Below are 20094 nucleotides of genomic sequence, written 5' to 3' on the forward strand. Positions count from 1 at the left end.
CAATAAGATGGTGCGAGTTTGGGCAATGGGGAAAAGGGCAATTGGTGGGTGAGATGTAATTAAATTAATTGACCAGTCGTTTGACTTTGTCCACTTGTCTTGCTGTCTTCTGTTTCCTTTTTATATACGAAAATGCGAGTAATGCTTTTTCGCACGTCTATATATAACCTTTGCCATTTCATTGTGAATAAATTCAAATAATAGCAGTGATTAGTTATATGCTTTAGCTTGTTTTTATTGGAATCACGTGTTTGGTACGAAAATTTATCAGCGAATTTAAATAAACTATCTGGAAAAGAAAGCTCAAATAGGGTTAACAGGTCAAGTCCTATATTGCTTTTGCTTGCAGGGAAATATATTTGATTTAATCAACAACTTTAAGTAACATTTTGTCTGTTAAATAAGAATTTATCCGTATCTCAATCAGATCACAAGCACATGAAAAAGCTGTTGGATTATCATTACGTGTCAACTTACTCCTGATTTCAAGTTAATTTTTCGAGGTCTCGAGGCCACTTTCCTGATTTTCCCTGTTAATTACTCAAACACTATAATATTACTAACTAACAAGACAAGAGACTAACGCTAATGTAGGACAAAGAGGAAGGATGCAAGAATCAGGAATTTAACAACATTGCCGTTTAGACAAATGGGTTGGGCTTCAATATTTCAGGTTTCGGTTACCTCTACATCGCACTTGGTTGGCACTCTAAATACAAACTTCCATAATCCGACACACAAAAGATTTATGCGTGTATGTCACGCACGTTGACGTCATGACTCAATGAGTGAGAGATGAGAGATGAGAGATGAGAATGAGACTTGCGCTGCAAATCAGAGACGTCTGAAGTTAACATATATAGTTATATTGGAGAACATGATCGGTATTTGCCATCGGTCAAATACTTAGAGACAAATTCACGGGCAAGCGTGTTGAGATCACCGTCCCTGTCCAACGGATCTTCCAGGCCCAATAATGTGCTAAAATCCACTGACTCGTTTGGGACCTCAGTACCTTCCTGTGGTTGTTGTTGCTGTTGCTGCTGTTCTTGTGACATACCATAAATGTGTAACAAGGAGGAAGACACGTTGTTGTTCTTATGATCGGCAGTAGCAATGAGTGGAGCTTTGGTTGAAGAGGCTGCTTCTGCCTGTGAATTGTTTTGTTGTTTAGGCTGCGGAGGGAACCGTTCAAGGGTTGTGAGATGAGTCTTGACTACGGCTAGCTCTTCCTGGAGACTCATCACCTGTTCACGTATTTTTTATCATATAACGTTGATATTTTTTTTCTTCACATATATAACAATATATTAGTCAAGTGTTAATTTTATAGCATCATCATTTTTCCTTTTGCTACGTTTCATGGATGTTCAAAAAGAGGATAGGATTTAATTATACCTTCAAAGAAGGTATCTATTTATATGTTATAAGAAGACAAATGAAACTGGTATGTACAACGGAATGTTATATATACTACTACTACTATTAAAGAAAACAACAATTCGGAAGGTAAACAACAAAGATGTTATATATACTACTAGTACTATTAAAGAAAACAATTCGGAAGGTAAACAATTTGACTTTTCATTACTCGGTTTTTGGACAGACGAGCCCTTGGGAAGACACATGGGCTTGTTTTCAATTTACATTGTAACCTCGACCCCCAATGTCCCTTGCTAACGAATTGAAAATTAAATTAATGTGTAACTTTCTTAAAATATATGAACAAGAAACCAAAATGGAACTGTAATGAAATAGCAGGTTAATCAAGCTATGCGGCTAAAAGCAGCTGCAAGCTATGTTGATGATAGATAATCTCATCTTGTATGTTTAACCTGAAGTTACATGATGAGTTTATTTTAGAGTGAACGCATGCATGCCTCTCTCTAAATCTTTGAATAGATAGTCATCAGAAATATACATACGTACATATGTATATGTGAAATATAAATAAATATAAATATATAGAGTTATTGAAAACCTGATGTTGAAGGGCGAAGATGTGACCAACGCATCCGTAGACGGGATCGCGAAGCCTAGCCAAAGCCTCGTAAGAAAGTGTTGCGACGGCTTCAGGTCTCCGGTTGGCTGGAATCATCAAGAGGAGCTTAGAGGTGTTGCTGGCCCCAAAAACCTTGTGCACCGCCGCGAAATGAGCCGTCCCTTCCTCTGCGTCAAAGTAGGGAGCGAAGATGCATTCCGCCACGCATTTACGCCGGAGAAACTTGCATGCGCCGCACGGACTTCCACCGCTAGGGGTGCTTCCGCTCATATTTTCCAACAAGACGTAATGCTTTGGTTGGATAGAGATAAGGTGAAGAAGTGTCGTCGTCGACCAATTATATATTCAAAGAGAGAGATATAAAGTGATAGGTTAGTTTATGCTCTATTGTTTTTTGTATAGTTAATGCGGAGCATAGAGGATGGTGTCAGGCAAGAAAATCATGTCTTGCTTTTGGTGGTGGGTCATTCAGAGCATCGTTATCCTGAAACCCGCTAAAGGATTTCTTAAAATTTTTTTGTCTGATTTAAAAAATAAAAAATAAAAATAACAAAAAAAAAGTTAATCGCGGACCGCCACGTGTTAGTAAGATCCGCGAACAGTGCAAGAAACTAACAAAACACGTTCCTTATTTTGCATACAAAAGAATCGTATATCTCCAATTTCTGTTGAGTTCAGGCCACAAGAACCCCTTTTTTGATGCGATAAAAATGCTCTTATATTTCTTCAATGTGCATATATATAGTTGCTTTCTTTCTGTGTGACTACCAATTTATATATATATATACATTTCACTTTTTTCTGGAATCGTTAAAAATGAAAGTATATAGCATAGGGTTTTACAGAAAAGAAAGAAAAAGGTTTCTAGATGCAGAAATAAAGTTTTGAAGATAAATACGTATACAGAGACTTCAAAAATATTTATATACAAGCTACAAAATATAAATTAACAATTGACCAATAGGTTCGCAACAAATTATCATTCTTGATTAAAAATTATGTTTTCCACCTACGACTAGATTTATATAACTAGCACACTGTGGTATGTAAACTACTAGAGAATTAGTTCGGGTTACAGTTTAATTTAACGAGACGCTAATGGTGATCTCGTGGCGTTTACTATTTAGAAAACAGTACTATTGTACTAATGAGGGTGAAGGTAGTGGCTCAAGCTTGGAAGCAACGGCAAAAGGATGTGGATTTTCTAAAATGTAATATACAAAGGACAAAGAGAAAGAGCTTTGCGTGAAGCAAACACACTCATTCTCAACTAGGCTCAACTACTGTTGTTGACGTATCCACTCTCTCACTCTCCCCAACCGCCGCAGGAGTTTTCTTTCATTCACACGTGCAACCCTCACCACACGTGTGCATTCATTCTTTTTATTCTCGGCCACAATCATATACTAGTAGATATACATTTTAGCTTTATATAAATAAATCTTGAAAAGATTGTAATAACATCTCTAATGCTAGTTAAGAAGGGCATCCGCAATGGGAATCCTTAACTGAAAGTCATTAGAGAAAAAATAATTAAATAATCAGTTGACTCCACCAAAAGGTAAAGATTCAATTTTTAAAATTCTTAAATAAAGACTTTTTCTTAGTGAATCCTTGCACTATTTACGGATCTCCACGACTACGTGGCGGCCCGTGAATGGTCATCTTTTTTTTTTTTCTTTTTAAATCCAAAATATCCAGGATTAATCCGAAATGCATTTCTCGCTAAGGACTCCAATGAATCTCACCGTTGCTAATAAACAAATATAATTATTATAAATAATAGAATAGAAAGAGAGAGACCAAGCAAAGAGAAGCGGAATTCTGCTCAAAAGAGAGAGAAAAGAGAGAAAACGCGTGGGAGAAAAACACCGACGTTCGGCGGCGCGTATGCGCGCGTGCCGGCGCCGGTGGCTCCCTTCTTGTCGATCCATGCTAGGTTTCCCACTGTGCGCGTCGATCGGCTGTCCTATCCGATATATTTTCGGATCTGGACTAGAGTTTTATCGCCGGAAGAGATCTGTCTACGGAGGGTTTCAAACGGCGGTAACCTCTCCTTCTCTGGATCCGTGGTGAGGTAGTAGAACGCGGCTCGTCGTGACAGCTTGTTAGTTTTTTGGGTTGAAGTTAGGGTTTATTCCGGGAGGCGGAGGCTCTGTTAGTTCCGCCGTCGCCGTTCAAGTTTCCGGGGGGTGGAGGCTTCTTCAGCTCTGCGTCGCCGGCAAAGTCTCCGGGAGGTAGAGGCTCTCTCAGCTCTGCGTCGTCGGATCATGCACCGAGGGGTGAAGGCGTCCTGTACCTTGCCTCGTCGGCTCTTGCTTTTCTTCTTCTGCTTAATTTTTAGATTAGTTTCTTAGGGCCTTTGTGTTTGTTTATGGCGTTGATGATGTTTGAGACCCGTGTGTGTTCTCTCGTTGGAGGAAGAGAGAAGCGTACGTATCAAGATGGTGATGTTCTGTGAGCCGTTGTTGTTACTCTGGTGTGTGCTCGAACGGTGGTGGTGATGATCTCGCTCCGGCGATTGATCTCGCCGGTAAAGATTACACTAGAGTAAAAAACGGCGGTGGTGAAGAGTGTGTGTAGGTCATGGGATCCGGTTTGTCACGGTGAGGCATGTTCCTGTAGTGGCCGGTGAGACGCGTCCGTTCTCCGACGTAAGTGCTCCCGGTGGCGGCGACGTTTGCGGGTCTGCTTTTCGAGGTAGGGCGAACCGCGAGTCGGCGAGTTTGTGTTTGAGGGTAACGGGCTTGGGCCTAAGCGGGTTGGTTCGTTTAAGTTGGGCTTTGTGTTTGGGTCTTTAGGTCTTTGTAACTCACTTTGGGCTTCGGCTTTTTTGCTAATATAATCCAGTTGGGAAAAAAAAGAAAGAGAGAGACCTCTTTTTTTTTTTGACGTCGAAAGAGAAAGACCTCTATTGCTTCTGCTTTCAACAAATCGTAGAGTCAGATACTGACAAGACACTGATCAACTGTTTGCTTCGCCGCAAGTACAACCTCAGTCAGTCACTCTCATCATGTCTCTGATTGACAAGATGCTGACCCAAATCAAATTACGAGCCTTATATTGGGTTCTAAAAGGTTAATGGGCCGCGCCTTTAGATGTATTGTTTTAGAGATAAAACCTTTTTTATCAGCCAATGTTAACAAAAAATTAGCTGTAGTGTTGTTGTTTCTCTTGTAATGCATTATTGTACCTAGTAGGCTAGTACTAAGTGATTTGTTATTTCATATTTGATACAAAAGAGAAGAATAGTGTTGTGAAGCTAATAAGCATACGCAAAACAGTGAGGAAAGGAGTCTTGTGATACAAGGACACGTGTCGCTTAGGAAGAGAGTGTTAATGTTGCTTGTTCACACAGTATAAGAAGGATTAGACAAGTAGCGGACGGCACGGTGACCCTCTCTGTTTACAACTGTTTGCTCTTATTTTGTAAACTTGTTACTCTTCCTTACTTCTAATACTTATCCACTCCTTTGGAATAATTGATAGTTTAGTTGAATCCACGAAAATTAAGACATACATTTTAAAAAGTAGCAATAAAATATAAACTAAAATTAATTCTTTCAATCATCAAAAAATTTTAAAAATCATTAATCATAAAGTTTTCAATAAAATAAAAAATATTATAAAATATTAAAACACCATGACTTAAAAACTTCTCAAAATATCATTGAAAAAGTACTTTCGTTCTTAGGGCATCTCCAATGGTGCTTTATCATTTCCTTTATAATTTTCACTAGAATAGACTAACTCTATCATAGAGTTAGTTTTCTCTGATGGTTAACTTTATAATAGAGTTAGTTATTCTATAATAGAGTAAAATATAGAGTAAAAAAACAATATTACTTTATATTTTACTCTATTATAGAGATATTATAGAGTATCTCTGTTATAGAATTAACAATTGGATCAAAACTAATTCTATAATAAAATTATTCTATTTTAGTAAAAATTATAGATGAAATTATAGAGCACTGTGTTGGAGATGGTCTTATCGATATTTTTTTGGTATCTATTACCTTTCATATTTTCATCTTCGATGATATAAATAAAAACAAATCTGGAGCGTTACTTTCGTACGCGCAAAGTGAAACTCACGCGTGTTGGTTGCGTCAGCTGAAGTTGCACAGAGCGGTTACGCTCAGAAAAGTCATAGTAATTGACACGCGGCTACGTGCCTGTCTTCCTTGTTCTTCCAAGTTTCGTTTTTTTTTAAATGTTTCCAGCAGTCGATTAACCATTTTTCTCTAACCAAATTATAATTTGTTCGCTTTTTAAAGAAAACATCTCCTTTAAGTCGGAAGTGTTAGTATTTAGCTAGACTCCCTAGCTACAACTGGTGATTCAACCCTCGTGATCATCACACATGATATGAAATGTACGCGCACGCTATATTTAAAGTCATCTTTTATCAACAATTTCCATAAATGAAAGCATTCAATTAATAAAAGATTACTCGAATGAATGAGTGATTTTTATCTTTTTTTTTTTGTGAAAAGATAATAATATAGTACCTCGTTGGCTCGTTTTAGCAATTTGAATCAACAGAAACATTAAAATACCAAAAATAAATGCAAAATACCATTATCAAATTGATTGGTATATTCCACAGATCTTGCAAATTTACAAGTTTTTAAAACGCACATTAAATACACTTACGTTAATGGAATTCTCCTATTTTGTATCCTAATCGAATATCGAGTAACAAAATATATAGATTGGGGACACGTCGTGTTTATCCCATTCATTGTATCTAATATCTAAGGTTTAGCATATCGGATCGTATGTACATAAATCTAGGATTCTACCGGTCACCATTTTAGAAACAAGAGGAACGAATAGAAAATAAACTTAGGCTTTGAATGGTGACCAATGAACGAAAGAGAACACTGAATTTCTTATCATTCCCAAAAAAATTCACCATTCACAAGGAATAGTTTTTCCTTCTTGTTCCTCTCCATTCCTTTTTGTGTAGAGAAATATAGAACAAAAGCATTACTTGTTAAATTTGATAAGGAACAAGCATTCCTTTTCATTCCTGCCATTTTATTCCTATACGTTTCTTTTCTATTCGTTCATCGTGTTCCCGAAAAGGTCACCAGTCGGAGCTTTAAAGAAATAAAATTGTATGAATGAAAAGGAATGGTTGTTGTTCCTTCTCAAATTTAACAAGAAATATTTTTGTTCTTAATTTCTCTACAAAAAAAATGGTAGAGAATGAAAAGAAAATTATTACTTATGAATTGTGATATTTTTTATGAACGTTAGGGAATACATTATTTTTCGCCGTTTTCTGGTAACCATTCATACCCAAATTGTTCCGGAAAATACATACTCCCGCCTTCTCTAATTATTTACAGAAGCTCAGTATACGCAACCAACTAGCTAGTTATATCATATTCCTATATGTAATTAGATTTTTTTTCTAACAATATATATGTAATTAGATTGACTTTGTAAGACTGGTTTTGGTTTGTAGTAGTACGGAACATAAATTTAAAGTGATGTACATGTTTGAATGATAAAGGATGAAATTAAGTAAATATTTGTTATAAAAAATAAAAATAACTGTATTTTTCTCAGGATCTTCAAAATTTGTCAAAACTTTTGAACACGTTGAAAAATATTAATAACATTTGACATGAAAATCTAACGCTTAGCGTCGAGCCGTTACATTTCAAATACTTCATCCGTTTCGTTTTAAACATCGTTTTAGATTTGTGTACACAAATTAAAAAACGCTTAATTTTGTATATTTTAATAATAAAAACATCATTTTTTATACATTTAACCATATTTAAACCATTAAAATAATCTAGAAAATAACGTTAATAAATTTTGCATTAAAATTCTAAAACGATACTTATTTTATAACAAAATTTTATTATACAACGACATTTAATATGAAACGGAAAGACTATAAAAATGTCATATTAAAATCATTGGAAAAAGGTCATTAATTAGATAATCTTAAAGCTCCTTTTTATATTAAGAATGCTTTGGAACCAATATCTAATTGTGTTAGATTGGATATGTGCATTAATACATATATGTAAACAATAAAATTAAACCATAAGTAGAAAAAAGGAAGGGAATGTTATAACAAGATGAAGAATTTGAGAGATATGGAATGTTTTGCTTCACGCAAAGAGCCTAACACGAGACAAGTACGCTACATCGCGTTGCTTTCAAGGATTTTATAATCCTCTTGTCTTAATTAACTGTTTTTTTTTTGTAATAACAAAACTAATTAGATGAATTTATCTTTTTGACAGTATTTATTTTTTTCTACTAGATGCTACAATTAATGTATTAATGGGGGAAATAATAATATTTCCAATTAGAACCAGCCAAACCCTAGTTTTGTTTACGTCGGACCTCTTCCTTCTCCCTCTTTCTTCTCTCCCAAACGTTTCTCTTTTTCTCTTTCTCTGCTAATCTCGAACCAAAAACACATCCTAATCTGGATGAAATATAGCTCAATATATATCTCAAAACCCTAATCACGAGTTAACTAGCAAAGAACCTTGTCTTACCCTTAAAAACAAAAAGAGGGTCAGTGATTGGAAGATGAGCAGTAGCGCAAGCCCTAGCAGCAGCTGTGGAGGAGGACCGTGCGGTGCGTGCAAGTTCTTGAGACGTAAGTGCGTTGCCGGCTGCATATTCGCGCCCTATTTCGACTCCGAGCAAGGAGCGGCGCACTTCGCGGCGGTTCACAAGGTTTTCGGAGCAAGCAACGTTTCGAAACTCCTCCAGCATGTTCCCGAGCACAAACGAGCAGACGCAGTCGTTTCAATCTGTTTCGAAGCTCAGGCTCGTCTCCGAGACCCTATCTACGGCTGCGTCTCTCACATCGTCTCTCTTCAGCAACAGGTTATTCAATCCAATCATTAATATATACATTAAATTAATACCTTATTACAATATCATGATCACAAGTATGGTGGGAAATCGCAACAGTTTTAAGTCAATCTACTGTCTTTATGTCGTGACGTTGATCAATTTCCTTTTAAAAAACTTTTAGTTGACAAAAAATTGTCTTCAAATTACAACATTCAGTCTGTTTTTTTGTGTCTTTTCATCTGCTTGTCGTTTCTTTCCAAGCCTCATGCAAATTACTCTCTTTTAAGCATCTATGAAAAAATTGTCTGTGTTTCAATTCCGATTTTTTTTATTATTCTTGGATTTTTGTTGTATAAGGTTTTCAGATGATCAACATTTTAAAAATAAAATAAAATTATTTAGTTTTAACGATTTTTTTTATAATTTGGCTCATAGACTTTTACCTTTTGGGTTAAGTTATGTCTTTATATCAAATGACGTGTCTATGAGTACATATATGTGTTATATATGTAGATTGAACAAGTTGTTGATCTTTAACTATATATATATCTTTATTTTCGACCAAAAAAATAACTATATAATGTATATCTTCATACAGTTTTAGTAACGGTGGTTTAGTAAGAAAGTATATATTCTTTGACAAAAAGTATATATATATGCATAAATGTATGTGTGTGTGTATTTCACATGATCCAATGCGCTACATAACAGACGAAGCCCGACGTCAAAAAAAAAAAAAAAAAAAAAAAAACAGACGAAGCCCTCTCTCTCTCTTCCTTACTAAAATGTGTCAAGTCGTAGTTAAATAGCTAGGACTCAGGAATTTGTGATCCCTGGTCATATACTTAGCTTCGTTAATGTCTACAAAGTTGTTTTGTAAGTAAATCCATACCACTGATTGAGATGGCAAATTAATCTTCTAAGTTTACAACAACCACGTTGTTGTACACTTATGTCTAAGCATCATTTTTAATATATAATCTTTTTCCAATCGCAGTAAACGTATAAGGGCCTTTGATGTATACTTACTCGAGTACGTATATACACACGCATGCAATTGCCTTTTAAAATTGATATTAGTGAATGATATTTTCAGTGTCACAAGCAAGTGTGTTTTTATATCTAAAAGTAAAATGTGTGTTTCTAGTATTAATATAGGATCGTTTTATTCCCCGCATTTTTTTCTAAATCGGTGATCTTGATTGATCGACTAGTCCTGTCGTGTGTTTTGATATAAGTGAATCAGCATTTTCTCGAATTCGGAAAATCTTGTAACAATTAATTATTGCTGGTAATATCATTATTGAGATTCTTATATCTCTTTAAAATTATTTTGTCATTTTATCACTTTTAGTCATATCTACATTTGTATGAATTTAAAAATAAAAAACAGGTGGTGAGTCTGCAAACTGAGCTTTCATATGTACAAGCACACTTAGCAACTCTAGAGCTGCCACAACCACCGCCGGCTCCGGTGACTTCTTCTGGATCTCCGCCGCCTCTGTCCATATTAGACCTCCCCACAATAACACCGTCGTTGTACGAGCTCTCTCCCATATTCGAACCGATGTCTTCCACGTGGACCATGCAGCAACAACCTCGACCTTTTGATCATCTCTTCGACGTCCCGTCATCGTCCACTATCGGAGGAAGCAGTGAGCTGCAAGCTCTGGCACGTGATTTTCTTCACGGGGGGCAAATTCCAGCTGATCTGCCACCGCCGGGGACCGGTGGTTCTGCCCCAACTGTGGTAAAGCGAGAATGATACTATTTATATGTGTTGGTTAATTTGGACCTATACTTAGCCATATGTTTCTTCTTGTTATATGTATTTATACTTGATCGGATTCGTATTTTAATTGCTGGCTGGAGGGTTAATATAAGAACTATGATTCTCCATTTGTTGGAGTTTCTTATTAATATATACTGTACTAGTACGTTTTTACAGCGTTATTATATATTTTCTAACAATCATTTAACAAAATAATTACTTATAAAATATATGAATATAGAATGTGTAATGTCCATGGCCGTCTTAAACAATCTAATAGCCTTGGTCAAACATAAAAAAAAACTGGGCCCTATTTTAAACATTTTTTCATTGTATTTTTTTAAGTTCAACTAAAGAATTTCGATAACCAACAACAAATAAAAAAATAGATATGAGTTCCTTTAAATACGAAAGACAATACACACTAAAAAATTAATGTGAACTTTTTATGGATCTTTTTGTTATAAAGTTACTGGTTGTTTTCTCTTTAACAAATTAATTAATGTGGGCCTTTTATTACTATTAAAATCACGCTAAATAAAATTCTGGACCCAAGGATCCATGGCCATTGCTCCTACTGCCATGGCCAAGAGCCGGCACTGGTAATAGCTCAGAATCTGTATAAATAATAGCTCAGTTTATTATAGCAATCATCAAAGTTTAATGTTAAAATTGACTAATCCATCTCACAGTAACTTACAATGTTTTGAAAACTTTAACAAATCAACTTGAAGAGGATAACACTAGTTAACCTACCAACTTTTACGATATACATTTTAGCAAAATAAAAACAAAAAACTTTTACGATATACTGTTCAAAGTTGATAAAGATATTATCTACTTTCTCAGTTTATCTAGATGAGTGTGAGAGATGTAAAAAAAGACTTAACGTATTCGCAATCTCATACACCCTGCGAAGCAAACATTAAGACGCACATTGGCATGAAATCACCATATATTATTCATATAGGTTTAGAGTTCTGGTATGGGTGGTACATTCGGATATAAGTTAGGGTTCGGATATTCGTGTTTTCGTTTATTTCGGTATAGGGATATAAAATTTGTTTGAGTATTTTTATATTTCATGTCGGTTTGGGATATTTGTAGTTCGGATTCGGGTAATTCAGACTGATTTCAGTTATTTAGAGTTACTTTAGCAAAACAAGATCGAGATAAACATAGCTCATGAATCAAAACAAAAAAAAAAATCTGAATCAAATAGTAATGTGTACATTGTAAGATAGACAATATAATATTCAACAATAAAATAGATTGTTAACTAAAGAGCGAGGAGAGATGATTCACTTCCGCTACTACAAAGGAGAGCGATCCCATGGATTCTCTGGACTATTTGGAAGAACCGGAACAATATCTTGTATGCTGATACACAGATCTCGCTGATCACACAGCTACAACAAGCAAGTGAGGAAGCTCGTCTTTGGCATGAGCTTAATGCATTTCAGCAGAACATGGACGCATGAGGTGGATTATGCGATGAAAACAAGAGCTGGGAGCCACCCTTGTCTGACTTTCAAAAATACAATATTCATGCGAACTGGAGGAATGTGAAGCTTCATAGTGGTGGTGCTTTCATCACACGTGATCATAGTGGTAATTTCCTACATCATGCCAGAGAGGCTCTTACTTTTTTCCCCAATAGATTAACAGCGGAGCTTCGATGCTTGGAATGGGCGCTAAAAAGTATGAAAGACCTTGCGTATCAAGAAATCGTGATTGGTTATGATTCTCATGATCTGCTTGATGCTGTGATGCAACCTTCGAAGTGGCCACGTTTCAGAATCATTATACAGAAGATCAATGCATTATGCGCATCTTTTTCTTCGGTCGCCTTCGAGATTGAGTCTCTTGGTTCTAACAAAACTGCGTGAAATTGCAAAAAGTGTGCTCCGTGATGGCAGGTTTCAATCTTATCTGGCATTAGGAGGACCAGCCTGGCTTTCTCATCTGATTCATAGAGAGGTGTCTGTTATTAGCTCGTAGATCTTTTTAAGATTGAGCTCTTAATGTCGTTATGGTTTTGTTTCTTTTGTATCCGAACCACTTTGGGTTTTGATTATAATATCTATGCAGTCGTTAAAAAAAAAAACTAAAGAGCGAGGCATCAAGAACTCAAAGATGAAGAACAATATTTCACCAAATTAACTTTAGAAAAAGTGTGTATCCTCCAATGAAATTTAAAAATGTGGAGAAACTAAAGACGAAACCACTAAAAGTCCACGGCAAAGACGGGGTTATGTTTATCGCGAAACTTTGAAGAGTAAATTAATGAATCTAAACTATTAAGGATTAATTAAGTTGTGTTCCAAAAAAAAAATATTAAGAATTTAGGGTTAGTACTATATATAGTTTCAGATATTTCGAGTATCCATTCGGGTATCTAGCATTATCTTATCGGGTTCGGATATTTAATCTCATTTGACTCAATATCCATTTGGATATTTTTTATAGATCAGTTTGAATTCGAGTTCGGGTTTTTCGGATCGGGTATTACACAAACTCTGCAATACCCACACAATCACACGCAGACGTAGTTCCGCAGCTAAACGATTTGGTGAACAAGTTAGAGCATCTCTTGCATGATGTAGCCTGTGTAATCCCTAGTAATCCATGCCCCACCACAGTGCAGTTTTGCATTCCTCCACTTAGCATGAATATTTTATTTAACTAATCCATTCATCAGAGATTGCGCTAAGTCTGTGAAATCCCAATACTGCAAATAACTTCTTTGGGCTCCTTGTTTATCTCCGACCACACACTTGCCTCTTCCATTGCATGTTGAACCTGGATCATACTGAATCGAGTTCCTATTTTTCCAGATCTTTCATAAAATGTAAGGTATGACTCTCCAATTGATATAGCTTTAAACTAATGGATTATTTATGGAATTAAAAAATTTGTTTAAAATAGAAAACCCATTCGAATTAACTATTACGGCCCAAATCACTAGTAAATTAATGGGCTGGCGCCGCCGCAGAATCTCTCTCTCGATCTCTCTACATATAAATAGGAAAATAGAAAAGTTTGCATGTTTGTTGCACAAAAAAGAAGAAAAGTTTGTATGTTTTAAGAGATTGTATGAGTAAAATAAAAGATGAAACCTGAAAGCAAGAAGAAGAGAATCCCTATCAAGCCAGAGGAGGATGAGGATTTTAGTTTCAATCTAAGCTCTCTCAAGGAAGTTATAGAAGACTGCACCAACGAAAATAAGAAGACTAGTTCCACCAAAAATTTGTTGGATTTGTCGTCATTGTCGCAGGCTCTGTCCTTGGTGAAGCGTAAGATAATCCGGAAGGAGAGGTTGCGTCATCAACGGAGAAAAAGAAGAGCCGTCTTTAAAATTGTTACTAAAGCAGACCCGGCCACTGACGCATTGATACAACTCCTTGATATTGCGAAACTACAACCCGAAGAAGAAGTCTTGAAAGACTTGAACTTACATAATTCAAACATTGAACCGACGCGAGCCTGTACGGAACCACAGCTTTGTACTCTTAACCAAGAGATGGATATTCTCGATCTTTTCAATTAGATTTTATTGTTTGTGTATATCTCTCATTAGACTTTGTTTACATTTTTTTCTCAATCCTTATATTGAGATTTTGTTTTTAATATATCATCATCTCTTTCCTATTATTAAATATTTAATGAGAAACTAAAAGATGTTTTTTGATATGTAGTTTTTAATTTACCAAAAAAAAAAAAAAAACCACAAACGATCGATACTATACAAAGCGTAGGTGTGAAGAAGAATCCTTAGATGCCTCTAGTTTGGAGAATCTTGTGAGCTTCAGCATCAGAGTCCTTCGTGATGAATGAAGGATGGAGGATATTCAGCTTCGTCCTCGGCTGGCTTATAGTCTTTACCTCTCCAAATAACGACCTGCTCCTTGTCAAATGTCACCAGGATGCAAGGCACCAAATCCTTCACACCACCATACTTAGAGATGTTAGTGTGTTTAGTACAATCAAACAGTAACATGAAACAACAAACAAAGAGACAGAAAGGGAAACATCATCATCATCTCACCCTTAGCTTAGCACCAATTTTCTTGTAATCTTTTTTCTCTAGTCCCAAGCAATCAATTCGTACTAATTCAGTAACGAGGAACGCGTCTCTCACCATTGGAACAAGACTACCGTAATACCCATTCTTAGCTGAAACAAAACTTAAAAAAAAAAACAGAGTTCAGGCCACCAGCACTTAAAAATAATAATAATAATAAGAGAAAGGGTATGGACCGAGTTTAGTGAGGGGAGGAACGGCAAGGCCTTTCTTTCTCATAGCTTTGGTCTCCTCGATGGTTAGACCATCAATGGTAGTTTTAATAAGCCTAGGGTAGACGGGTTCATGAGGTTTCCACAACATCAAAGGAATCTTGGGCCTTTTCTTAGGATCGTAGTTACGCCCTCTATATAAGACAAGGGTACCACAGTGCTTGGAAACCACCTGCCCATACGTTTTATCCTACAGGAGCAAAAACGGACTCATAATCTATCAAAAGTTTCCCCAATTAGCAACTTAAAAGAAGATGATTGAAAGAAACCTCAAGGTGGAAGATAACGTTCTTCATGTCGAGAGTTGGGACACCAAGACATTTGACACGAACAGCTTCAGCGTGTTTCCAGTGGTTGTAGATGTCATTGAGCATATTGTGAGTCAAACCATCTCTCCCGAGGTTGATTTGCCTTTTGGTTTTGTTCCTCTGACAAAGCTCAACCAGGAACTTCCTCTCAGCTTCAGTGAGCGGTGGGCCCTGTATCTTCTCCCTCTCTTTCCTCCTTATCTCTTCCAGCTTCGGATCCTCCTCCACCGCCGGCGCACATACACCCGTCCATTCCCGGTTCAATCGATCAGGGCCGAAAGGGGAGTACTTGGGCTCTCTCAACCCAATGGGCCTCACACTGGAACTGCTCTCCGTGTAGCTGAACCTGAAATCGAAGGGGAGACTGGAGTGCATCTTCTTCACCCCTTCCAGAGACGACGGTGGTCGGTATTGCGGCTTCGGCGGCTTCTTCTTCTTCCTCTCGGGATCTTCGGAGGCTGGCGGTGGTGGATGGAAGTTGTAAATGTCTCGGAGTCGTGAATAGGTGGAAACTGCTTCGTCGGAAGAAGCGCCGTGAAGGCAGCGCGTGGGGAGATTACTGAAGGATGATGAATTGTTGCGGGAGAGGAGACGAATCATCATCATTGACATTATTCCCTAGTGAAGGCTCCGGCGAGGGTTTCAAATGCTCTCTATCATCAAAGTCAGTCTCCTCCTTTTACCTTTCACCCATTTCTTTTAATGGGCCCCCTTACTGTATTCATCAAACGGCCCAAGTTTATTAATTTATTAAGAGAAAAACATTCGAGAGTAGAGAGCCTTAAAAGACACAGTTTACCAACATTGGAAAACTTTAAAGCTATCACTAGCTATAGAGAGTTTGTTTTTTCTAGTTAATTTCTTGAATTCTAATTCAAGTAAGCTGGAGGTCATTTTTGTTCTTACTACTATATGCATCTAACCGACCATACATATACATCACCAGAGTAGAAACAGTATTAGATATAGCAAGTTGCCACTCTTTTTTCCTTCTAAGCTACCATCAACAACAAAATAAAATAAAATAAAGCTAAACTATATATCTTAATAATAATTAACAACTATACAGTTTTGCATGTCTTGGTCTAACTCGGATTAATTTAAAATTGAACTATTGTATCAGCTTTCTCATTTATCCACAAGAGGTCTTCTTATTCTCTATTAATAGAGGAAAGAATGTCTCATCTTCTCATAATCCAATAACCAAAACTTATCATATACACAAATATTACATATGGGAAGTTCAAACTGTTGGACTCATCTTCTTTTTCCTGCTATTCTTCTTCTTCTTCTTCTTCTTCATGTTCTCGGGGGATATTCTTCAGTCGAAGACAAACATGCAAAGGTATTATTAGACCCTCATAGCTAGCTTCGTTATCATTGAGTTGAAGAACAAATTAAAGGTTATGTTGCAAATTAAAGGAGCATGCATGATGTACTTTGAAAAAATCTTTGTAAGGATTTCTATATCATTTACCTGGGAGATCAACTGGGAAATGAAGATGAAGCTATCAAGACACACGTAAATCTCCTCTCGTCTTTAGATATAAGGTATGTCATGCATTTTGCATAATTAAGTTACATGTATAACATACTGTATATCCTAAAATAAATCATAGCGGCCCTGATATATAATCTAACTCTTGAACATTAAACAGCCTAGAAGAAGCACAAGAAAGAATGGTATATAGTTACACTAAAGTCTTCAACGCTTTCGCTGCCAAGCTTTCTCCACATGAAGCTAAGAAGATGATGGGTATGTATATCGTATTTCTAAATTCCACATGCACTAGTGAGAAGCATAAGTTATCATATATCTCAAGTTGTAACAAACATAATTAAAAACGGGTGCAGAGATGAAAGAGGTTCTCGGGGTATTCAGAAATCGGTATAGGCAACTTCACACAACAAAATCATGGGATTTCGTGGGACTTCCTCTGACAGCAAAAAGACATCTAAAAGCAGAGAGAGATGTTATTATTGGTGTTCTCGATACAGGTTTGATCATATATATATATATGTTAACTCATTATATAATAACATATGTTTACAAGCTTTGATTTATATTCATTTCATTATGCTATGTAATAATCAGGAATAACTCCAGATTCAGAGAGCTTCGAGGACCATGGTCTAGGCCCTCCACCGGCGAAATGGAAAGGATCGTGTGGACCTTTTAAAAATTTCACCGGATGCAACAAGTATTTCAATTATCTCATCCTATCTAACACAACTATGAATTCTTGAATCACTGTTAGTTAGAAATAAAGACAAGGACTTGGCTGATAAATTGAAATAGTTTGAGTAGCTATTAAACTTGTGCGTTAATATAAGGGTCTTTCCTGATATTAGTTTTTGAATTTAACAGCAAACTAATCGGAGCCAAATTCTTCAAGGCCGACGGTGACGTGCCCAACGGCGAAGTCCGGTCACCTCTCGATATCGACGGCCATGGTACGCACACTTCTTCCACGGCAGCCGGCGTCTTAGTCGCAAACGCGAGTCTCTATGGCATAGCAAGCGGAATCGCACGCGGCGCGGTCCCGTCGGCGAGAGTGGCCACGTACAAGGTGTGCTGGGAGAAATCCGGGTGCGCTGACATGGACATCCTCGCCGGATTCGAAGCTGCGATCCACGACGGTGTAGACATTATCTCCATCTCTATCGGCGGTCCAATCGCGGATTATTCTTCCGATTCGATATCCGTCGGGTCATTTCACGCCGTGAGGAAAGGGATCCTCACGGTGGCGTCAGCCGGAAACGACGGACCGTCCTCAGGGAGTGTAACGAACCACGAGCCGTGGATATTGACGGTGGCAGCGAGCGGCATTGATCGGACGTTCAAGAGCCAGATCGATCTAGGCAACGGCAAATCATTCTCGGTAAGCATCTCCTAATTTCCTATTAAATCAAATTTAGTTTTAACAAAAAAAAATTAATAAAAATCTGATATGATCAAAGGGGATGGGGATAAGCTTGTTCAAGCCAAAAGCCAAATCTTACCCGCTTGTAAGTGGCGTTGATGCTGCTAAGACCAAAGACGACCAGTACTTGGCCAGGTATTACTTAAAACTTTTTTTTGAATTGTATGTTTAAGATGAAGCCAGGAACTTAAACTCATGTATTTGCTGTTGATGATGCAAAAAAGGTACTGTTTCTCTGATTACTTGGACCGGAAGAAAGTGAAGGGAAATGTGATGGTGTGTAAAATGGGAGGAGCTGGTGTGGAGTCCACTATTAAAAGATATGGTGGTGCTGGTGCCATCCTTGTTAGTGATCAGTATCTTGATAACGCTCAGATCTTCATGGCTCCTGCCACCTCTGTTAATTCCTCCATTGGCGATGTCATTTACCGTTGGAGTCCACTATTAAAAGATATGGTGGTGCTGGTGCCATCCTTGTTAGTGATCAGTATCTTGATAACGCTCAGATCTTCATGGCTCCTGCCACCTCTGTTAATTCCTCCATTGGCGATGTCATTTACCGTTATGTCAACTCTTCAAGGTTCATTTCTTGGATATATATATATATATATATTGTCATTCAAAACAAAGAATGAACCCTTGAGAACATTTTATTGTCTGTGTTTGGTTCAGATCACCATCTGCTGTGATTCAGAAAACCCGACAAGTGACCATCCCCGCTCCTTTTGTTGCTTCTTTTTCATCTAGAGGTCCTAATCCTGGGTCAATACGCCTTCTCAAGGTATATATAATTTGTCTCCTCAGTCACTGTCATCTCTGATTATTAGAGAAATGGCTCATGTATTGCGGATTGTAATGTAGCCTGACATTGCTGCACCCGGGATTGATATATTGGCGGCCTTCACTCTCAAGAGATCACTCACTGGTTTAGACGGTGACACCCAATTCTCAAAGTTCACCATCCTCTCTGGTACCTCCATGTCCTGCCCTCATGCTGCTGGTGTTGCCGCTTATGTCAAGTCTTTCCATCCCGATTGGTCTCCCGCTGCTATCAAGTCCGCCATCATTACCTCAGGTAACAGATCAAACCCATGCATGCAGCATAGCAAGTCTTTAACAAATATATACTTCTTTTGGGCAGCTAAACCCATAAGCAGAAGAGTGAACAAGGACGCAGAGTTCGCCTATGGAGGAGGCCAAGTAAACCCGAGAAGAGCAGCGAGCCCTGGCTTAGTCTACGACATGGACGACATCTCCTATGTCCAGTTCTTATGCGGGGAAGGCTACAACGCAACCACTCTGGCTCCATTAGTGGGGTCCCGCTCCATAAACTGCTCCTCCATTGTCCCTGGAATCGGCCATGATTCTCTAAACTACCCAACCATACAACTGACGTTGAGAACTGCCAAAGCGTCAACGATGGCTGTGTTCAGGAGGAGAGTCACCAACGTGGGACCACCATCGTCGGTCTACAACGCCACCGTTAGAGCACCGAAGGGAGTAGAGATTACGGTGGAGCCAATGAGTTTGTCGTTTACAAAGGCTTCACAGAAGAGGAGCTTCAAAGTGGTGGTGAAGGCCAAGCAAATGACTCCAGGGAAGATTGTGTCGGGATTGCTCGTGTGGAAGAGCCAACGTCACTCTGTTCGAAGCCCCATTGTAGTCTATAGCCCTTCTTCCGACTGAAGGCAATAATTCTTTACTTCTTTAGCTGCTTTGTGTGTGTTGACCATATCATTCTCTAGATTTTTGGTCAAATATGTTAATTTCGTATAGAAATCTAATAAATAATACTCTATGTTTTCTTATTTACTTGATGTTTTTTTTTCAGCAACTTTTTTTTGATGTTTTAAAATTGTGCATACAAATAAAAATATTTTTTTCTAAATAACAAAATTATTAGTTATTTATCTACATACAGTTCAACTAGTAAACAATAGGAAGAATTTT

At 37.5% G+C, this 20094-nt stretch overlaps 4 protein-coding genes across 5 annotated transcripts; 2 read left to right on the forward strand and 2 right to left on the reverse strand.

The window, feature by feature from the left end:
- Positions 1–519: 519 nt before the first annotated feature.
- LOC106316441 (LOB domain-containing protein 31) lies at positions 520–2462 on the reverse strand. The gene is made up of 2 exons (XM_013754332.1): positions 1982–2462; positions 520–1247 (listed from the first exon to the last, which is right to left on the reverse strand). Exons 1-2 carry the CDS (start codon positions 2270–2272, stop codon positions 864–866), a joined length of 675 nt encoding a protein of 224 aa, XP_013609786.1. The 5' UTR covers positions 2273–2462; the 3' UTR covers positions 520–863.
- Positions 2463–8363: 5901 nt separating this feature from the next.
- LOC106316904 (LOB domain-containing protein 30) lies at positions 8364–10704 on the forward strand. The gene is made up of 2 exons (XM_013754771.1): positions 8364–8875; positions 10239–10704. Exons 1-2 carry the CDS (start codon positions 8573–8575, stop codon positions 10608–10610), a joined length of 675 nt encoding a protein of 224 aa, XP_013610225.1. The 5' UTR covers positions 8364–8572; the 3' UTR covers positions 10611–10704.
- Positions 10705–14258: 3554 nt separating this feature from the next.
- LOC106313443 (CRS2-associated factor 1, mitochondrial) lies at positions 14259–15898 on the reverse strand. 2 transcript variants are annotated; one of them, XR_001264379.1, is made up of 4 exons: positions 15182–15898; positions 14877–15102; positions 14665–14803; positions 14259–14559 (listed from the first exon to the last, which is right to left on the reverse strand). XR_001264379.1 is itself a non-coding variant. In XM_013751244.1 (4 exons), the coding sequence occupies exons 1-4, from the start codon at positions 15830–15832 to the stop codon at positions 14431–14433; spliced, it is 1134 nt and encodes a 377-aa protein (XP_013606698.1). In that variant the 5' UTR covers positions 15833–15897; the 3' UTR covers positions 14259–14430. The 2 variants fall into 2 exon arrangements, 1 of the variants encoding a protein (XP_013606698.1); XM_013751244.1 differs by having other exon boundaries at positions 14665–14792; positions 15182–15897.
- A 409-nt stretch (positions 15899–16307) lies between these two features.
- On the forward strand, positions 16308–19952 carry LOC106313433 (subtilisin-like protease SBT4.14). The gene is made up of 12 exons (XM_013751235.1): positions 16308–16565; positions 16680–16771; positions 16879–16976; positions 17075–17218; positions 17316–17421; positions 17589–18102; positions 18182–18279; positions 18369–18469; positions 18601–18724; positions 18817–18925; positions 19006–19219; positions 19286–19952. The coding sequence occupies exons 1-12, from the start codon at positions 16455–16457 to the stop codon at positions 19828–19830; spliced, it is 2256 nt and encodes a 751-aa protein (XP_013606689.1). The 5' UTR covers positions 16308–16454; the 3' UTR covers positions 19831–19952.
- Positions 19953–20094: the final 142 nt, after the last annotated feature.

This window comes from Brassica oleracea, chromosome C9 (assembly GCF_000695525.1).
Source record: "Brassica oleracea var. oleracea cultivar TO1000 chromosome C9, BOL, whole genome shotgun sequence".
Taxonomy (NCBI): Eukaryota; Viridiplantae; Streptophyta; class Magnoliopsida; order Brassicales; family Brassicaceae; genus Brassica; species Brassica oleracea.